The 19,603-nt window shown below is 39.0% G+C and overlaps 1 protein-coding gene and 1 long non-coding RNA gene across 2 annotated transcripts in view; one reads left to right on the top strand and one right to left on the bottom strand.

Annotated features, from left to right (window-relative positions):
- Positions 1–19,603, bottom strand: part of LOC133643537 (uncharacterized) — a 264,818-nt gene that overhangs the window by 28,619 nt on the left and 216,596 nt on the right. The window lies entirely within an intron of this gene.
- Positions 1–19,603, top strand: part of LOC133643644 (hydroxymethylglutaryl-CoA lyase, mitochondrial-like) — a 58,931-nt gene that overhangs the window by 13,098 nt on the left and 26,230 nt on the right. The window contains exons 6-7 of the mRNA XM_062038322.1: positions 9,198–9,261; positions 12,301–12,489. Of these exons, the coding sequence (XP_061894306.1) occupies positions 9,198–9,261; positions 12,301–12,489 (253 nt within the window). The remainder of the gene's footprint in view (positions 1–9,197; positions 9,262–12,300; positions 12,490–19,603) is intronic.

The raw sequence follows: 19,603 nt of genomic DNA, 5'->3' as shown, positions 1-19,603 counted from the left end.
AGAAGAATAGCAGGATAGATATAGTATATTTGTAGGGATGGGAATCGTTTACATTTTGACAAATACTAGTACCAAATCGATACGTTAAAAAAGAGTTTTGACAAGTTGAAAGTAGTTTAATTTATATAATTGTATACAAGTATTTAAACGATAATTAAGTAATACATTCAAAGATAAGAAATACAATCCACAACAAATTGTCATACATAGTGCAGAAATGCTCAACATAGAGGATGTGCAAAAAAAGTCTAGTTTGTGTTGTAATGTTGATGCTCATAATTCCGGGGTTTTGTGAATGCAACTTTGCTGGTCATAGCCATAACTGGTGCATAATGAGGAAGTGCTGTGTTATTGTGGCTACTGGCTAGCGATGTTATGAGAGCTGCTGTTGGCGTGGTAAGGTCGGCAATAACGTTTTAAAAGAGCATCGAACTCTGTCTGCTTCTGTCAGGACGCTACATTACTTACAAGTCGTCATCTTCATCACTGCCAAGCACTTGTTCCAGGTGGCTGAGTCTGCAGTCATTTAGTTCCAAAATGAGGCACCGCAAGCTTCTCTTTTCCGTCTGGTTACATCTGTTTATGTTGGCTCTGGTGCCATCATGGAACTGGGTTTCGGTGCCCATCCTTATATATCAGGGGTGTCGAAACTTTTTTTTTTACCTGGGGGCCGCATTGGGCTAACATTTTTTAGCCCAGTGTCTATATACACTACCGTTCAAAAGTTTGGGGTCACCCAAACAATTTTGTGGAATAGCCTTCATTTCTAAGAACAAGAATAGACTGTCGAGTTTCAGATGAAAGTTCTCTTTTTCTGGCCATTTTGAGCGTTTAATTGACCCCACAAATGTGATGCTCCAGAAACTCAATCTGCTCAAAGGAAGGTCAGTTTTGTAGCTTCTGTAACGAGCTAAACTGTTTTCAGATGTGTGAACATGATTGCACAAGGGTTTTCTAATCATCAATTAGCCTTCTGAGCCAATGAGCAAACACATTGTACCATTAGAACACTGGAGTGATAGTTGCTGGAAATGGGCCTCTATACACCTATGTAGATATTGCACCAAAAACCAGACATTTGCAGATAGAATAGTCATTTACCACATTAGCAATGTATAGAGTGTATTTCTTTAAAGTTAAGACTAGTTTAAAGTTATCCTCATTGAAAAGTACAGTGCTTCTCCTTCAAAAATAAGGACATTTCAATGTGACCCCAAACTTTATATATATATATATATATATATATATATATATATATATATATATATATATATATATATATATATATATATATATATATATATATATATATAATGGTAAATGGGTTATACTTGTATAGCGCTTTTCTACCTTCAAGGTACTCAAAGCGCTTTGACACTATTTCCACATTCACCTATTCACACACTGATGGCCTTAACAATGAACCATCAGGAGCAAGGGCCTTGCTCAAGGACACTGCGGACCTGACTAGGATGGTGGAAGCTGGGGATATATAATATATATATATATATATGTGTGTGTATATGTATATTAGGGGTGCCGGAAGTTGGCAGAACCGTCAGTGATCCTGTTCTGTTTGAATGGGATTGCTGAAAATCTCAATTTTACCTCGGGGATAAATAAAGTATTTCTGATTTCTTATTCTGATATAAATGTGTGTTTGTGTATATATATATATATATATATATATATATATATATATATATATATATATATATATATATATATATATACAGTATATATATATATATATATATATATATATATATATATATATATATATATATATATATATATATATATATATACACATCCATCCATCCTCTTCCGCTTATCCGAGGTCGGGTCGCGGGGGCAGCAGCCTAAGCAGGGAAGCCCAGACTTCCCTCTCCCCAGCCATTTCGTCCAGCTCCTCCCGGGGGATCCTGAGGCGCTCCCTGGCCAGCCGGGAGACATAGTCTTCCCAACGTGTCCTGGGTCTTCCCCGTGGCCTCCTACCGGTCGGACATGCCCGAAACACCTCCCTAGGGAGGCATTCGGGTGGCATCTTGACCAGATGCCCGAACCACCTCATCTGACTCCTCTCGATATGGAGGAGCAGCGGCTTTAGTTTGAGCTCCTCCCGGATGACAGAGCTTGTCACTCTATCTCTGACTTCAGAACTGTATATATATATATACAATACTCCATATATATTTATACAGTTCTGAAGTTAGTGTAGTGCAATAGATATTAAATGTAACTTAATTAACAAGATATTCTAAATACATTTGGTATCTAAATCAATACACTAACTTTGATTGTTTTTTGTAATATTTTTTATTCCAACTCTATGCTTTTTCTTTCAGAGTGCATGTGCGCTCAAGTTTACGCAGCTGTTTTTACATGTAATCGGCAATCGCAGTGATTTACGTCTGCATATTAATTTCCTACCAAACATGTAAAAATACAACACAACCTACGATAAAGCCCAATTTTCGAGGGTAATATCCATTACACTGTCATATGTATGAGCGTGCGCGCACACAGACACACACAACAGTGCTTTTTTTTTTTTCACATAACAGGGTGTTGATTGTGACGTAACAACAATCATTTATACAAAAATAAAGAATGTAGGATTCACAATATTATCAGGAAATGACCAGAGACTCTTCGGTTTGCATTGATTTAAGCAAGCTATATTAAGTATAAACGATAAAACATTGAATATTGAGAGTGTGTAAATGTTTGACTCCTACCTTGTTTACTTCCGTGACGACCTCCTTACAAAGATTTGCAATCAGAACTGTCAAGCAGCTAAAATGCGCCAAACATTGCAAAGTGTGGAGAGAGTGTTTTGCATATGACCCATCATGCATTGTAATGGATTTATATGGTTGTATTTTTATATTATGTACAGTGCATTGAACATTTTTTTTAATGAGCAGCAGGTGTGTTATGTGCAACCATGTGTATTGACTTTCTGTGTTAGTTATAGTTGATTTGCATCATGAGCGGAAAAAGTTGTTTTGATTGGGTCATCTAAATTAACGCTGTGCTCTATTTCTACAATAAAATGTATGGACATTGAACTAAATTACTAACGTTGTCCACAAGATGGAGTCAAACATACGCAATTAGATTGTCAGATATTTGAAATTAAACTCGAGACACGACACCGCGGTCAGATTTCTTATTTAATTTGTGACGTCTTGCGTGCCAGACTGAAGACTCTGGCGGGTCGCATTTGGCCCACAGGCTGTACTTTGGATACACATGCTATATATGAACCAACACACAGCTATTATTGTCTAATTAGCAGGAAATACAAGGGAGCAAATTGTATTTAAGGTGTGGAATATTTATTGTAAGCACTGTTTTTATACAGCACTGCCTTAATCCCCTTGGACATGGATGTGATCGGAGCTGCACAGGTTGTTACTGGAATCTTCCTCCACGCTTCCACGATGACATCACTGATATGGGCTGTTGATGTTAGACACCCCCATCTTCCTTCTTGCTTTCTGCATGAGGATGCCCAACAGGCTTTGACCAATTGTGTTCAAGTCTGTAGACATACTTTGTCAGTCCATCACATTCAGTTTCCTCATTTGTCATCTTGGAGGTGTGTTTGGGCTCCTCATATTGGAAAACTGCCACGTGGTCCAGTTTCCCAGGGGAGGGTATTAAGCTTTGCTTCATCGTGTCAAAGTACAATTTGGGATATGTTTCCCTCAATTAACCGTAGCTGCCCAGTGCTGGCAGCACTAATACTGACCCAGACCATGACGCCGCCACCATGGTGTGTCTGCTTACTCTAGCCAACATTAGTGATGCGTTCATTTTCCCGCAGTACAGCTACAAATGTAGTTGATCTGAGGCTGTATTGTGCAGTGGAAAAACATCAAAATATTCATAAAGCAGAATGTAAGAATTTGGAAAAGTTGGACATTTTTGTTGGTAGTCCGTTCCAAAAGGTCTAAAGCAGGGGTGTCCAAAGTGCGGCCCGGGGGCAGGTAATTTTTTAACAGCCCCACGGCACATTCTAATAATACGATGAAAAAAAAATAAAAAACATAAAAACTGGTATAAAAGAGCAAACAGGTGAAATGTAACAAGAAAATGTTGCATTATTTACTCTAATAACACAAAGCTGCCATGCAGGCTGTTTCTTTCTTTAAAAAATAATAATGAATCAAAATCAATGTCATTATGAATTATTGACCTATTCAAGGCTCCATTTACTTCACATTAAATATTCCACTTTGAGATATTTTGGGGGGAAAATGTTGCATATTTTTTGGATGCCATTTAAAAAACAAAGTTTTTTAAAGAAGGGCCTAAAACGAACAAACAATAAACATAAACAACAATAAAACGTATAATTGACGGATAGATCTGAAGTTGATCTTGAGACTATTGTGGTAAAAGTTAAAAAAAAATGTTGGATTTATTTTTTTTAACTTTCCTGAGCAGTACCCTTTTGGATCCCCAATAATTTTAGTGGGACTTTTTTTTTTTTAAGTGTCATTGCTCAAAAAAATAATGAATTAAAATCAATGTTGTTATGAGTTATTGACCTTTTTAAGACTCCAATTATTATATAATCTCAAATATTCCACTTAAAAATTTTATTGGGGGAAAATATTGCATATTTTGTGTTTTTTTTCCATGAAAAAACACGGGTTTCCTTGACAAAAATGGCATACAACTTAAATCTTTAAAAGCGTTATATTGACAGATAGACCTAATGTTGATCTAGAGATTTAAACCTTGAATAATAATAATAATTAAAGCTGCAAGCAGCATTGGTCGGGTCCGCCTTCTGGCAGGTGCTAGTCCTAGGTGTCCAATACTTTTGTCCAGTGGTAGTCCTGAGTGAGACCTACATAGAGGTTTTTGTTTCGTGTCTCTACGATATTGGTACTGGGAGTTAGAGGAAGTTGTGTCTGAGTTCACATTGTCATTATAGGCTATTGTGTGTATTGAGGCCAAAGAAGGTCTAATCGCAGTTTCGTTGTCATTTTTGGCACCGTAGCAACTTTAGTGCTGCGGGTCTTTGAAGGCGCGTAAAATCAAAACGGTAGCACTAATCACCACTCTTTCGTGAACTTTTAATCAGAAGGGTTCAATCTCTCTCCTGTAGCAGTTTGAAGCCGAAACGACAAACGCACTCAGAGGAGATAATGTTTGATGTTTGGTGACCGGTTGTAACAAAAATGATGGTTTGAAGGAGAAATAGCAAACTTCCTGTTGATTTTTGCTGAAGGATGTCAATCTATGAAATGTAGGTCCAGGCAAGACCTACATAGAGGTATTTTTTTCATGTCTCTACGACGTTCCTACCGGAAGTTACAAGCAGTTTTGTCAGATTTTTCCTCTGAGGAGCAGTTTTTTCTCTTTTTTTCCCAAAAATTATGTAGAGCACAATTTTGAGTTTTGGGATTCGGTTTTTTTTTTTAGATCGCAGTTTCCCGCAGTCCCGATGTGTGTGCGAATTTTGGTGAGTTTTGAAGTATTTTAAGGGGGTCAAATTACAGCTCAAAAATCAAAAATGAGTGTTTTTAGTCATTTTTTGTCTTGAAGGGGAAATTGCCAACTTCCTGTTGGTTTTCGCCCGAAGAAGTGAAATTATGAATTGTAGGTCTAACTGAGACCTACATACAGGTTTTGGTTTCATGTCTCTACGACCTTCCTAGTGGGAGTTATAGGCAGTTTTCTACCTAGGGGGCGCTAGAGAGCAAGTGTATTTTTTTGGGTTTGGTTTTTTGACTAAAGTCTGCTGGCACACTTTTTGGATGTGTGTAAAAAATTTGGTGAGTTTTGAAGCATGTTAAGGGGGGCGTAGTAGTGCGCAAAGCTGCGGAAGAAAAAAGAATAATAATAAAACCTTACAATTTCAATAGGGTCCTTTCGTCCCATTGCAAAAGGACTCCCTTTGGGATTCCTTTTGAAAAGGTCCTGTGCGGACCCTAATAATACTAAATAATGACACATTTGTAATATTTTTTTGACAAAACTTTTGGGGTCCCCGGGATCAAGTCTGAGTGGAGGCCTAAATGTATCTTTTTTATACATATATTGTATTGGTTTTTAAAATAAAAAATATCAAAATGGCCCCCGCTTGCTTTGATTTTTCAGTGTGCGGCCCTCAGTGGAAAAAGTTTGGACACCCCTGGTCTAAAGAGACCGAATGGTACAAAAACTCCATAATGTTCCCATTAAAAAAATATGTAAATCAAATGAATCTATTTCAGACAAACAAAAATATTAACATGAAACATATTTTATAGAAAATGCGTATTTTTCGGACTATAAGGCACAGTTAAAATCCTTCCATTTTTTGCGCCTTATAACCCGGTGGGCCTAATGTACGGAATAACTCTGGTTGTGCTTACCGACCTTGAAGCAATTTTATTTGGTACATGGTGTAATGATAAGTGTGACCAGTCATACATAAGAGATATGTGTAGACTTCAATATTATGCCAGTAAACAACACCAAAACTTTAAATGTTCCATTGAAAATAAAGAACATTACACACGGCACTCAAAAATCGTTCAAAATGTTTTAGTATGACTTTGAAGTCGCACTGCTTGATGGATTGTCGGCCCATTACGGCTACCGTAGTCAGAGATACAAGTATTACTATGGTGTGTGTATAAGGAGCGCAAAATGACACCCATTAACAGACATTCTCTGGCATTTTGTTTCACAATATTATGCAAAACCAACTGTTTTTATCTTGTGGAACCTGCTGATGTGTATTTGAGATCTGCATAAGTCCTGAAACTTTGCGCACGTCCGCCACTGTAGTCCGTGCCGATGCCATAGTTGATAAGCTTCTTTTTTACTATATTATTGTTATGGGACATTCATCCTCTGCTGTTGCCATTTCTAATATAAAGTAGTGTAAAGTTCTTACTTATATCTCGCTATGGAAGCGCTAAAAACTTCCACTGTGGTGAGTTTACATAATTCACCCACGGAACTTTACTTATTAGAGAGTTCCGGTCGGACGGTTTTTCACGTGACACATTTCCGGCGTTGTTGCACTAGTGAGCCACGGATGAGAAGATGCTGCTCCGTTGTTGATTCAAGTAAAGTCTGAATGTCATTAAAACAGTTAGCGCCATCTTTTGACACTTCTTTAACTCCCGTCCGTGCACAAAAATGATAACGGGGAGAAGACGCTGTCGAAGGTGAGCCACGTAAATAAGACCGCCCACAAAACGGCACATCCTGAAGCGACTGTCAGAAAGCGACTTGAAGATGGCGTGTAAAACATAATCTTGACCAAAGAACCACCATTACATGTTATATAGACCACAAGGAAAAGTTTTAAATTTAGAAAAAAATCATAATATGACCCCTTTAATGCCCCTTATAATCCGGTGCGCCCTATGGTCCAGAAAATACGGTAATATGGTTTTACCTGCAGAAAATAAGCAGAACTACATACTCATTGCTGTCTCTGCCAACAAGAGTCTTCATTAAAGCCAGTTTTCTTAAATCCAATAGGGTTTCTCACCTTTTTATCAAAGTGCTCCGACCTGCACTTTCTTTGGCCCCATGGTGGTCTATTATGCTGTTTGTGTTTTTCAACCACTGATACAGTCTGGTGTGCCGTGGGAGAATATGTAATTTCACCTATTTGGGTTAGAATATTTTTTGCAAACCAGTAATAATAATCGGCAAATGTGCCGTTGTTGAGTGTCTGTACTGTTTAGAGCTCGGCAGAGTAACCATGTTATTCTCTTCCATATCCGGTAGCTAATTGCTTTGTAGATGTCGGGAACATGGTTGTCATGATCACAATATGCAGATGACAGTGTGCATGTAAAAGGTATCTAATGCTTAAACCAAACATTTAAAAAAAGGCGAGTGCCGCTAAGAAAAGGCATTGAAGCTTAGGGAAGGCTATGCAAAACGAAACTAAAACTGAACTGGTTGCAAAGTAAACAAAAACAGAATGCTGGACGACAGCAAAGACTTACAGAGTGCGGAGCAGACAGCGGCCACAAAGTACATCCGAACATGACATGACAATCAACAATGTCCCCGCAAAGAAGGATAGCGTCAACTTAAATAGCCCTGATTGCTAAAACAAAACAGGTGCGGGCAATAGCACTCAAGGAAGACATTAAACTTCTACAGGAAAATACCGACAAAACCGGAAAAGCCACCAAAATAGGAGCGCAAGACAGAAACTAAAACACTACACACAGGAAGACACCAAAAAAAACCAAATAAGTCACTGTGTGATGTGACAGTACTTTGAGACAAGAGCTGTAGTCATGCATGGTTGGTTATGGTTTCAATTCTTATCCAACACTTGCGAGAACAACTTTTTACTGTCTATATCAGCTGCTGAGTATCATTGTTTAAATTATTTCTGCCAGTGGTGTTCCTCCACATTTTTTCAATGAAAAAAAGGTGCCTTGGCTCAAAAAAGGTTTAAAAACACTGTATTATGCAGCCATATTCAAGAAAATAAAAGCATGGAGACGTGGTAGTTAGCAAAGAACCAGTGATGATGACACAAAGAGCTGACAGGGCTGAATGGGGAATGACTTCCGAGTGGGAAGTTGAAAGCGGGCCAACAGCATGTTTTGTTCTAATAACATGTTACAGACACAGTTGAACTCAGGCAGTGTACGAATAACAAGACAAGATTGAGTCAGTGATGCTTTGTTTGGGCACAGCGGGAAGATTGGGGAAAACAACATAGTTCCTTGTGGGGTCGTTTGGGCGCACAACAACCACAACGGGAGATAAAAACTTTGGTGTACATGAAACATTTGTGGCGGTCCCTGCGGGTTGTGCTCAAATTGCTTTGGGGTAAAAGGAAAGACGTGTTCTGAAAATATCTGAAGTTGTTAGGATAAGTGCTCAATGAATAATGTCCAATTAGCTGTAATACCTGCCCCTGCAACGACGTTTTGGTTGATGGCAGCCATGGCAACCCTCCCAGAGAAGTAGATACAGGAGACAAACAAACAGCTCTTGATTTGTGATGATCAACATCTGTGTTCCTTGTAACAAATACTATTTGAACTGGATCATCACCAGATTATAATCACCAGTCTTTGCACATAATGAAAAGTTCAGCAGGTTTTTTTTTAAATGTTTCTCTTGCATAAATCACTTTGCTTGGCCTCTTCATCATGTCTGCATAATTATTGTGCAAATTAATGACAGTGCTCCTTTCGCAGATACGTTTCTTGTGCCCTTGGTTGCCCTTACGAGGGAAACATAGAACCTACCAAAGTTGCAGAGGTGAGCAATATGATTTTTTTGAATTGAAGTATTTATTTCAAACCTGCACAGTACAACACACTTTTTTTTTTTTTTCTCCACATTTTGGCAGAGACATTTATGCAAGGCTTGAAAAGGGGTTGGATGAAGCAGATGCTTATAATATCCCAACCCCTCTCACTCATTCCACATTCAACATAAACAATATAATACAAGAACAATACTATACAAACAAAAACAAAAAAAGCTCCTGTACACTAACAATACAATAGTACCACTGTTACTATGAGACAAGACAAAACGAGACAAAACTCACACACACACACACACACACACACACACACACACACACACACACACACACACACACACACACACACACACACACACACACACACACACACACACACACACACACACACACACACACACACACACACACACACACACACACACACACACACACACGCACACACACACACACACACACAGGCCCAAACACTCCCTGACCATACACCTCTCTCCCATCGCTCTGTGCTGAGGGCATCACTCTCTTTCCTCCTCGTACTTCTTCAGTACTTCTTTTTTAAACAGTCTTTTAAATTGAATCATGTTAGAACACGTCCTCTAAGTTGTTCCACAGAGTGACTCCACGCACTGAAATGCACATTGATTCTAAAGTTGTTCTAAATTTAGGCAAATGTAATTTGTTGTTTCCTCTTAGACTGCAACTATGGTGAGCATCTCTATCCTGGAATAGGTTCTGTATATTGGATGGTAGAGAGTTTTGGGATGCCCTAAACATAATTTGAGCAGTTTTAAAATTGATCACATCGTGCAGTTTAAGTTGCTTTAACTCCATGAATAGTGGATTTGAATGATGTCTGTAGTGAACATTGGACACAATCCTAATGGGCTTTTTCTGCAGAGTGACTAAAGGCTGTAGATGGGATTTATAACAATTTCCCCAGACTTCAACACAATAGTTGAATATGACATAATAAATGAATGATACAATAACAGCAGAGCGTTGGTGTTCAATAAATGACATGATCTCCTCATCATTCCAACACATTTAGCAACTTTTGTCCTCAGGTAATTTATTTGAGGCTTCCATGAGATATTTTCATCTCTTACCACTCCTACGAATGAATTTTGTTGAACATATTCTATTGGTGTATCATCAATAACAATCCTGATGGGTATATTACTTTTGCGATTGCTAAAGAGCATGATTTTGGTCTTCTTTAAATTCAGAGACAATTTGTTGGTATTAAACCAAGTTTTTAACTTTATCACAGACCTGGGCATTCTGCGGCCCGTGGGCCGCATCGGCCCTTTGTGCATCCCTGTCCGGCCCGCGTGAGGCCAATCATAAATTACAAAATACATTTAAAAAAGTATCTATGTCGAGTGTGCAATACAACGGTGCTGCTTTTGTTTTGAAAAGCGTTATTTGTATTACTTCCGTGTGGACGTATGCGCGTGTGCGATTGTGAGGGGAATTGAACAGCGAAATCACAAATTACAAAATAAAGTTTAAAAAAACATCTATGTCGTGCGCGCAATACAACTGTGCTGCTTTTATTTTGAAAAGTGTTATTTATGGGCGTATGTCCGGGTGTAACCTGTGAGGGAAGGTGCACAGCGACAAGTGATGAGACGCTGAAAAGAGAAAAGTTGATGACGAATGGCGTGTTTTCAACAAGACATGGACTGCCAAGTAGGACTTTTAGTAGTAAGTAGTAGTAGTAGTAGGACCCAACAAGGACTTTTTTGCCAAATTTCACACCCCCAGAGATGCAGCTGTCAGGACAGGTTTCGTCATTTCTCACAAAAGCGTCAGAAAAAGTAAGGCGTTTTCTGACGGAGAGTTTAATAAGGAGTGCTTATTGGACTCTGTTGCGCTGTATGCCCGGAGACTTTGACTGTTTTTCGCTGGCTTTAATTGGATGAGAGCTGCGATGTACGTGACACCGCCCAGCTGCTCATCTTCTTCAAATCACGGAGGAGCTGGCAGCCATGCAGTCAATTAAAGAGACAACCACAGGTAATGACTTGTTCACATAGGTAAATGCGTGTTTGGACATGCTAGGACTGAAATGGGACAAGCTGGCAGGTGTGAAAATCCAATCCAATCCACTTTATTTATATAGCACATTTAAACAACAAAATGTTTCCAAAGTGCTGCACAACAATATTAAAAACAATATTCAAATATTATCCTTAGCTCCACCAATGACTGAATAAAAAGAAAAATAATTACATATAAAACCAATATAAAAAAATATATAAATAAATATGATTAAAAACGATTTTTAACAACAGATGGTTGTCCAAATCTGATGGGGAAAAATGTTGGATAATGCAGGATTAAGTGACAGAAATTAACCCTGTGCAGAAATGGACATTCTTGCATTGTATAATACATCAGGAAGTGTTGTGTAAAACAGTGATAAAAATAAAACCATCAAAAGCAATCTGCTTTTGTATAAAGTTAAGTTAGGTTAAATTAAATAATTAGTATTACTATTAATTAGTATTATTATTATCATCATTATTATTTATCTTACGGTATATAAAAAATAATATTGAGCAAAATGTAATTGAAATATTGTCGTGTGGCCCTCCAGCAGTGCTCGGGTTGCTTATGCGGCCCCCGGTAAAAAATAATTGCCCACCCCTGCTTTATCATCTCCTCAGTTACAGAAGCCAGAAGTTGCTTCATGTCGTCACCTGCACATGTAATGGTTGTATCGTCTGCAAAGAGGATGAACTTCAGCAGTGTTGATACTTATTGTATTTCGTTGCTATACATTATAAATAGTGTGGGTCCCAGTATCGACCCCTGGGGGATTCCACAGGTTATGTTCATGAGTGTAGATTGATGTTGGTCGATCTGAACAATCTGCTGTCTCTCATTCAAGTAGCTCTTCAGCCATTTCCCTGCCACTCCCCTTATGCCATAGTTTTCCAGTTTATTTACCAAAAATATAAATATTCTTTTGGATGGATAAGTCTTATAAATTATGTGTAACCGAGTAACATGTTTTCTCTCAGGTGGCAAAGCGGTTATATGAGATGGGATGCTACGAGGTCTCTCTGGGGGACACCATTGGCGTGGGCACTCCTGGTTCCATGCGGAAAATGCTGCAGTGTGTGTTAAAGGAGATTCCGCCCAGCGCTCTGGCAGTTCACTGCCATGACACATACGGGCAAGCGTTGGCAAACATCCTCACCGCACTTCAGGTGACAACTCCCCACAGTAGCTCCAACTGTTACATGTTCTCATGTGGTCGGGGCCAAGTAATTAGAAGGGCTTTTAGCATGTAGAGCAAGGGTGTCAAACTCATTTTAGATGGGGGGCCACATGGAGAAAAATCTAATCCCAGGTGGGCCGGGCTGATAAAATCCTGGCACGATAACTTAAAAATAAAGACAACGTCAGATTGTTTTCTTTGTTTAAAAATAGAACAAGCACATTCTGAAAATGTACAAATCATAATGTTGTTTTGTTTTTTTTACACTTACATGTTGCGGTTAATAGTATTCTATCTTTATTTGTCATTATTTATATTTTTTGAATGCATTTAATTTAATAAATTCAATTTAATGTTCATCAGTCAACTCATTGGTGTTCATTTTCAATCTATCAAGACAAAAAAATTGATGTTATTTATATAGTTTGCTCATTTTCATCTACAAAGATACAAATAATTGCTATGGCGACATCCAGTGGACACATTTAAAACAGCTGTTTCTTTCATTCAAAAATTTCAGGTTATTTTTTTATACTTAGCAAACTCATCCAGCGTGCCGGATAGAACCTGTTTGCGGGCCTGATCCGGCCTGCGGGCCGTACGTTTGACACCCCTGATGTAGAGTGTCATATGAAAAAGTGCATAGGTATTTACCCATAGACAAAAATAAACCCAGGTTTGCAGGGTTTTGAATAGTTATCTTCCTGATTATAACACACAGCACTTCAGCGACTGAATACTGAATACTTTACTGAATACGAGGCATGAGACTTGCCGTTCACACCCACTGCCTCTAATTTTACAAACTCCAAAATATGCACAAATAATGTTATACCTTTATTAAATATACAGCAGGGATATTCAATTGGCGGCCCAGTTCAAAACTTGGGAGACAAACATTTGTGCATCAAATTCCTAAAAACACTAGCATGCTCTGTATAGAACACCGGATCAGGCCCGCCACTTTATTTTATTCGGCCCGTAACGTAATTTAATTTGGTCTGTCATGTCATTTAATCTGGCTGGTGGTCTGCCACAACATTTAAAGAGGCCCGCCACGTCATTTAATATTCAATTAACCTGGTCCTTCGAGAGCAGCCATAATTGTGATGTGGCCCTCAGTAAAAAACGGGTTTGACACCCCTAGTATAGAGGAACTTGGCCCACTGTAAACACAATGACAGAATAATTCCACTAATATTTTAAATATAGACCAATGGGGTCCAAACTTGTGATTTACATAACTGAGGCGTTCCTCAAGGCACCACTTTAAGACCTCTCCTTTTTGGCAGTTACAATATTTTTTTTCGTAATGAGATGTGTGTAACTGAGGTGTTGCTGTAGCTGGTTTACTTCGGATGCAGTCAGTAGTCATTTGTTCAACTTCTTTAGTTATACTAGTGGTGTTCCTCAAGGTTCTATTTTAGATCCTCTTTTGTTCATCAGTTGGGTTATTCAACTGGTGGGCCTCAAAGTTCAGATGAAAAAACTTGTGTGGAAAAAATTAGTCGATTGTTGTCCCGGGAGGAGCTGGACGAAGTGACTGGGGAGAGAGAAGTCTGGAGAAGTCTGGAGGTCGGGTACCTCGGATAAGCAGAATAAGAGGGATAGATGGATGGATGTTGTCATAAAGATGATCTTTTGACTACTTTTTTGCAGAAGGTCCTTAAACACAGCAGAGCGTTCCTTTGACTCTGACAAAATAAATAGACTAAAATCAAATGTCTGCTGTCGAGGATGCTGGTTCTCCGGAAAATACAAAGTAAGACTCATGGTAAAGGTGGAAGTCCGGTCCCCCAGTCCTTAGCTTTCTAAAAATGGAGAATTTAGTTCATTATCCATGATATACATGGTATATGAGTGACAAAGAAACTCCTATTTGACTCGTAACTTTCAAATGAAACACAATCTCTGTATTCCTACAGTTTAATATTAATCCATCCATCCATTTTCTACCGCTTGTCCCTTTTGGGGTCGCACCTATTACATTTAAATTCACATAACATTGCTGATTTCGTCACAGTTACATAGTTAAAAAAACTGTAGACTTGTTTATTAAAAGTTAGAAATAATATTTTGACACACTTCCTTATCTGCAACACACAGCACATCTACGACTTACATTGTGCACTGAACATTGATGGACCCCTGTTCAGTACACAATGTGCTCTCTCAGGTGCCTTTCTGACCTTTATCAACTCGATCCATTCATCCGTTTTCTACCGCTTGTCCCTTTCGGGGTCACAGGGTGTGCTGGCGCCTATCCCTGCTGCACTCGGGCGGAAGGCGGGGTACACCCTGGACAAGTTGCCACCTCATCAACTGTTTTTTCTTTATTAGTGTACACTGATATAGTCCTGTAACCGTGTCACATATACAGTACATATTAACAATAATTGAAAAAAAAATACACTGGTAGACAGCATTAATTGTATCTATATTAACCAATGAACATCATATACTGTAGTTCCTCAACACCATTACTGGGTCTCATCAGCTTTTGCCAAAGTCATAAATGTCACTAACAATGCTAGGCAGACAACATCCATTTAATCTGTGATAATTTTTCTTTTTCTTGTGTCTTCTTGAAAATAGCAGACACTAGTCTGCACACATTAATATTTTACTGATATTTAGAGAATACATGACGTTGAACGCAATCAATTTATCCTACAAAAACACAATTAATTTGCATTTTGATATTAGATGATTCGACTGCAAGAGTGATACTGGAATCAGACTCCTCTGAATCGCATCATCGACTATTTGAAGACAGCCCTAATAAATACAATCTCAGTGGGAGGCCTGGAAAGGTTTTGACCCCAAGGGTGTCTTGACAAAAAAAAAAGAGAATCACTGTCTGAGAGAATATAACACAATTGGGTCCTCCCCTACTAACTGAAAAACTGATTTTCTTATTTTGTGGAATTCTGCATACACAAAATATGCAGCCCAAAATCACTGTTTACTAAATAACCTTGGTATTTCAATGAATGTATCCTCTATTTAGGCCCCGTTTACACTAAGGGTAAATCCAACCTAACCTTATCCTTGTCCACACACAACAATGTCACAGTTTAAGATCCCCGCCCTCCTCCGTCCGCCAGCGCAACGCGACCTAGTACGCATGCACAGAAAATGCGCTTGTCATAGTCACCTCCACTGTTGCTTTGTGTGCAAGTTCTTGAATGTAACTTATCTGAACAATATCCAGTGTTGTGGTATCTTTATTAGACATGTAAACAATATGATACAGAACATTTTACATCAATCAATCTAGGGATCGAGATATCTGGTCAGGACACTCCTCACTCTTTAGCCTTCACCTTCATTGGCCATTCATTTTTGGTGACTTTATATACTCTGGACCTAGATGTTGAGTCCGCGACATACATGGTGGACAATAACTGATAGTCTGCTTTGCCAGTTCAAAAGCATTCGCCGTTTTCCGTAGTTAGTTTTCCCTCGACGGTCAGGTAATTAAAAGCACATGCTACCTTTTTTATCACATCCACGGGATCTCGCATTGTCGTTGACTCTCCTTCGACAAATGGACGACGTTTTTCGCTAATTAGAATCACAGCTGACCTCGACATTGGAAAGTTCTCTTGCCGTCTGAGAAGTGTTGTATCCCAAATAGCTGCAATCGCTTTCTCTTAAGGTATTCATGTGTGATTTCCACAAGCGTCTGTATGTCAATACGTGGACTGTGGGATGTTTGTTTTCCCGAGATGCAAGTAAAGTTGGACTGGACATGGCGTGAAGGTAGAGACATATTTATTTTAACACTAACAAACTACAAAAAGGGGTACAAACAAAAGGCGCGCTCACAGGCGGAGATAAACTTGGCTAAGAAAACAAAACTTGCACAAAGGCATAAACTATGAACATGAAGCCAAACTCGCTAACTGTGATATGAAAAAACAAAACTTACGTGGCATGGCATGAAGCATAACTATGAACAGGCTTGAGTATCAGAAGTAAACAGAGTTAGCATGGGTGTCAGAAGTAATCATGGCATGAAGTGCGCAGAGTTAATGTCGCCAGGCTGACTTCCTGGCAACAATGGGCTTAAATAATACAGACATGATTTGTGACAGGTGCGCGAGTGCAAAACGTGAGACAAGTGAAACTAATGAGTAGTCATGGTGACAAGGCAAGGGAGTGAAAGCAGGAACTAAAAAGTGTCCAAAAACCAAGCAGAACATAACTAAACAAAAACATGATCAACAGACATGACACTGTACATGTAGAAGAAGGAGAAACACGGTCATATCTGAATGACTCGCCTTCATATTTCCAGTGTTTACCTCCGATTTACGAAACCGCTTTATTATGAAGCTGGCTGTGGCGCGTTCTTTCTGACGTCACTTCCTGTGTGGGCGCGGTCTTTCTGGTGTCACTTCCTCTCCGAACTCCGTTTGTAAACGATCATTGAGTCCATACAAAGCAAAGTGCCGTATATTCAAGAAATACACGGCGCACTTAGCCGTGTAAAAATCTGTCCGAGGAGGGGGACCTTAAACGCTGGTTTAGTGTGGCTGAAACGGGACATAGGCTAAATAATTATTCGTTTAAGGCAGGGGTGTCCAAACTTTTTCCACTGAGGGCCGCACACGGAAAAATTTAAGCATGCGGGGGCCATTTTGATATTTTTCATTTTCAAACCATAACAAAATATATGGATTTTTTTTTTTAACCTTTAGGGCTCCCGGGGACCATAAAGGGTCTCAGTCATTAAAACGTTAAAAATAAGTCAAATTATTATTTTTTATTTTTTATTTAACGCTTACAGTAAATCTCTATATCAACTTCAGGTTGATAAAAAGTAAAAAAAAAAAAGAAAGAAAAAGGTTTTATGCCTTTTCTGTCAAAGACAACTTTGTTTTTTATAGCAAAACTGGAAATATGAAGTATTTAGTAATTAGAGCTCTAAATGATCAATAATACAGGACACCATTGATTTTAATTCTTTAATATTTTTGAGAAATCAATGAAAATATTAATAAAATCCCACAAAATATATTTGGGATCCAAAAGGTCCCCCACTCATAAAGTCATACATTTTTATTAGGTGTTCTTTTACTTTCAACACTTAAGTTACGAGATCAACTTCAAATATATCTGTCGATTTTACGTTTTAACTATTATTTTGTTTGTTTTTATGCTCTTTTGTCAAATAAATGATAAATGGGTTATACTTGTATAGCGCTTTTCTACCTTCAAGGTACTCAAAGCGCTTTGACAGTATTTCCACATTCACCCATTCACACACACATTCACACACTGATGGCGGGAGCTGCCATGCAAGGCGCTAACCAGCAGCCATCAGGAGCTAGGGTGAAGTGTCCTGCCCAAGGACACAACGGACATGACTAGGATGGTAGAAGGTGGGGATTAAACCCCAGTAACCAGCAACCCTCCGATTGCTTGCACAGCCACTCTACTAACTTCGCCACGCCGTCCCGTTAAAGAAAACTTTGATGTTTTTATATGGCAACCACACAATATATGCAATATTTTTTCCACATAAAACATTTTAAAGTGACATTATTGAAGTAATTGGAGCCTTGAATAGGTCAATAATTCATTATAACATACATTTTTTTGTCTTTTTTTTTTTTTGGAAGCAATGGCAAAAAAAAAGAAAAAGAAAGAAAGACAAAAGGTAAAAAAAACAACCTGCATGGCAGCTTTGTGTCGACATTGCAACTTTTTCTCATTAGATTTCACCTCATTCCACTTTTTAAAATGTTTTTATTTTTATTTTTGCAATACTATCAATTTTGCAGTTTTTGCAGAATGTGTGGCGGGCCGGTAAACAATTAGCTGCGGGCCGCAAATGGCCCCCGGGCCACACTTTGGACACCCCTGGTTTAAGGGGTTGAACGACTTAGTGTAGACATGTCCTTAAAGGCCTACTGAAACCTACTACTACCGACCACGCAGTCTGATAGTTTATATATCAATGATGAATTCTTAACATTGCAACACATGCCAATACGGCCGGGTTAACTTATAAAGTGACTTTTAAAACTTCCCGGGAAATATCCGGCTGAAACGTCGCGGTATGATGACGTATGCGCGTGACGAAGTCAGAGTAACGGAAGTTATGGTACCCGTAGAATCCTATACAAAAAGCTCTGTTTTCATTTCATAATTCCACAGTATTTTGGACATCTTTTGCAATTTGTTTAATGAACAATGAAGGCTGCAAAGAAGACAGTTGTAGGTGGGATCGGTGTATTACGGTGTACAGCATCACAACCAGGAGGACTTTGTTGGAGCGCTAGCCACGCTAGCCACGCTAGCCGCGCTAGCCGCCGACCTCACCTTGACTTCCTACGTCTCCGGGCCGCCAAACGCATCGGGTGAAGTCCTTCGTCCTTCTGCCGATCGCTGGAACGCAGGTGAGCACGGGTGTTGATGAGTAGATGAGGGCTGGCTGGCGTAGGTGGAGAGCTAATGTTTTTAGCATAGCTCTGTGAGGTCCCGTTGCTAAGTTGCTAAGTTAGCTTCAATGGCGTCGTTAGCACAGCATTGTTAACCTTCGCCAGCCTGGAAAGCATTAACCGTGTATTTACATGTCCACGGTTTAATAGTATTGTTGATTTTCTATCTATCCTTCCTTCTATCCTTTATTTTTTTGTTTCTATATGCAGTTAAAGCACGATGCTATCACGTTAGCTCGTAGCTAAAGCATTTCGCCGATATATTGTCGTGGAGATAAAAGGCACTGAATGTCCATTTTGCGTTCTCGACTCTCATTTTCAAGAGGATATAGTATCCGAGGTGGTTTAAAATACAAATCCGTGATCCACAATAAAAAAAGGAGAGTGTGGAATCCAATGAGCCAGCTTGTACCTAAGTTACGGTCAGAGCGAAAAAAGATACGTCCATCACTGTCTCTCAAGTCCTTCACTGTAACGTTCCTCATCTACGAATCTTTCATCCTCGCTCAAATTAATGGGGTAATCATCACTTTCTCGGTCCGAATCTCTCTCGCTCCATTGTAAACAATGGGGAATTGTGAGGAATACTAGCTCCTGTGACGCTACTTCCGGTACAGGCAAGGCTTTTTTTTTATCAGCGAGCAAAAGTTG

The sequence above is a fragment of the Entelurus aequoreus genome, linkage group LG26 (assembly GCF_033978785.1).
Source record: "Entelurus aequoreus isolate RoL-2023_Sb linkage group LG26, RoL_Eaeq_v1.1, whole genome shotgun sequence".
NCBI classification, from domain to species: Eukaryota; Metazoa; Chordata; class Actinopteri; order Syngnathiformes; family Syngnathidae; genus Entelurus; species Entelurus aequoreus.
Note: the sequence above shows the minus strand (reverse complement) of the source record. Positions and strands in the feature narration are given on the sequence as shown.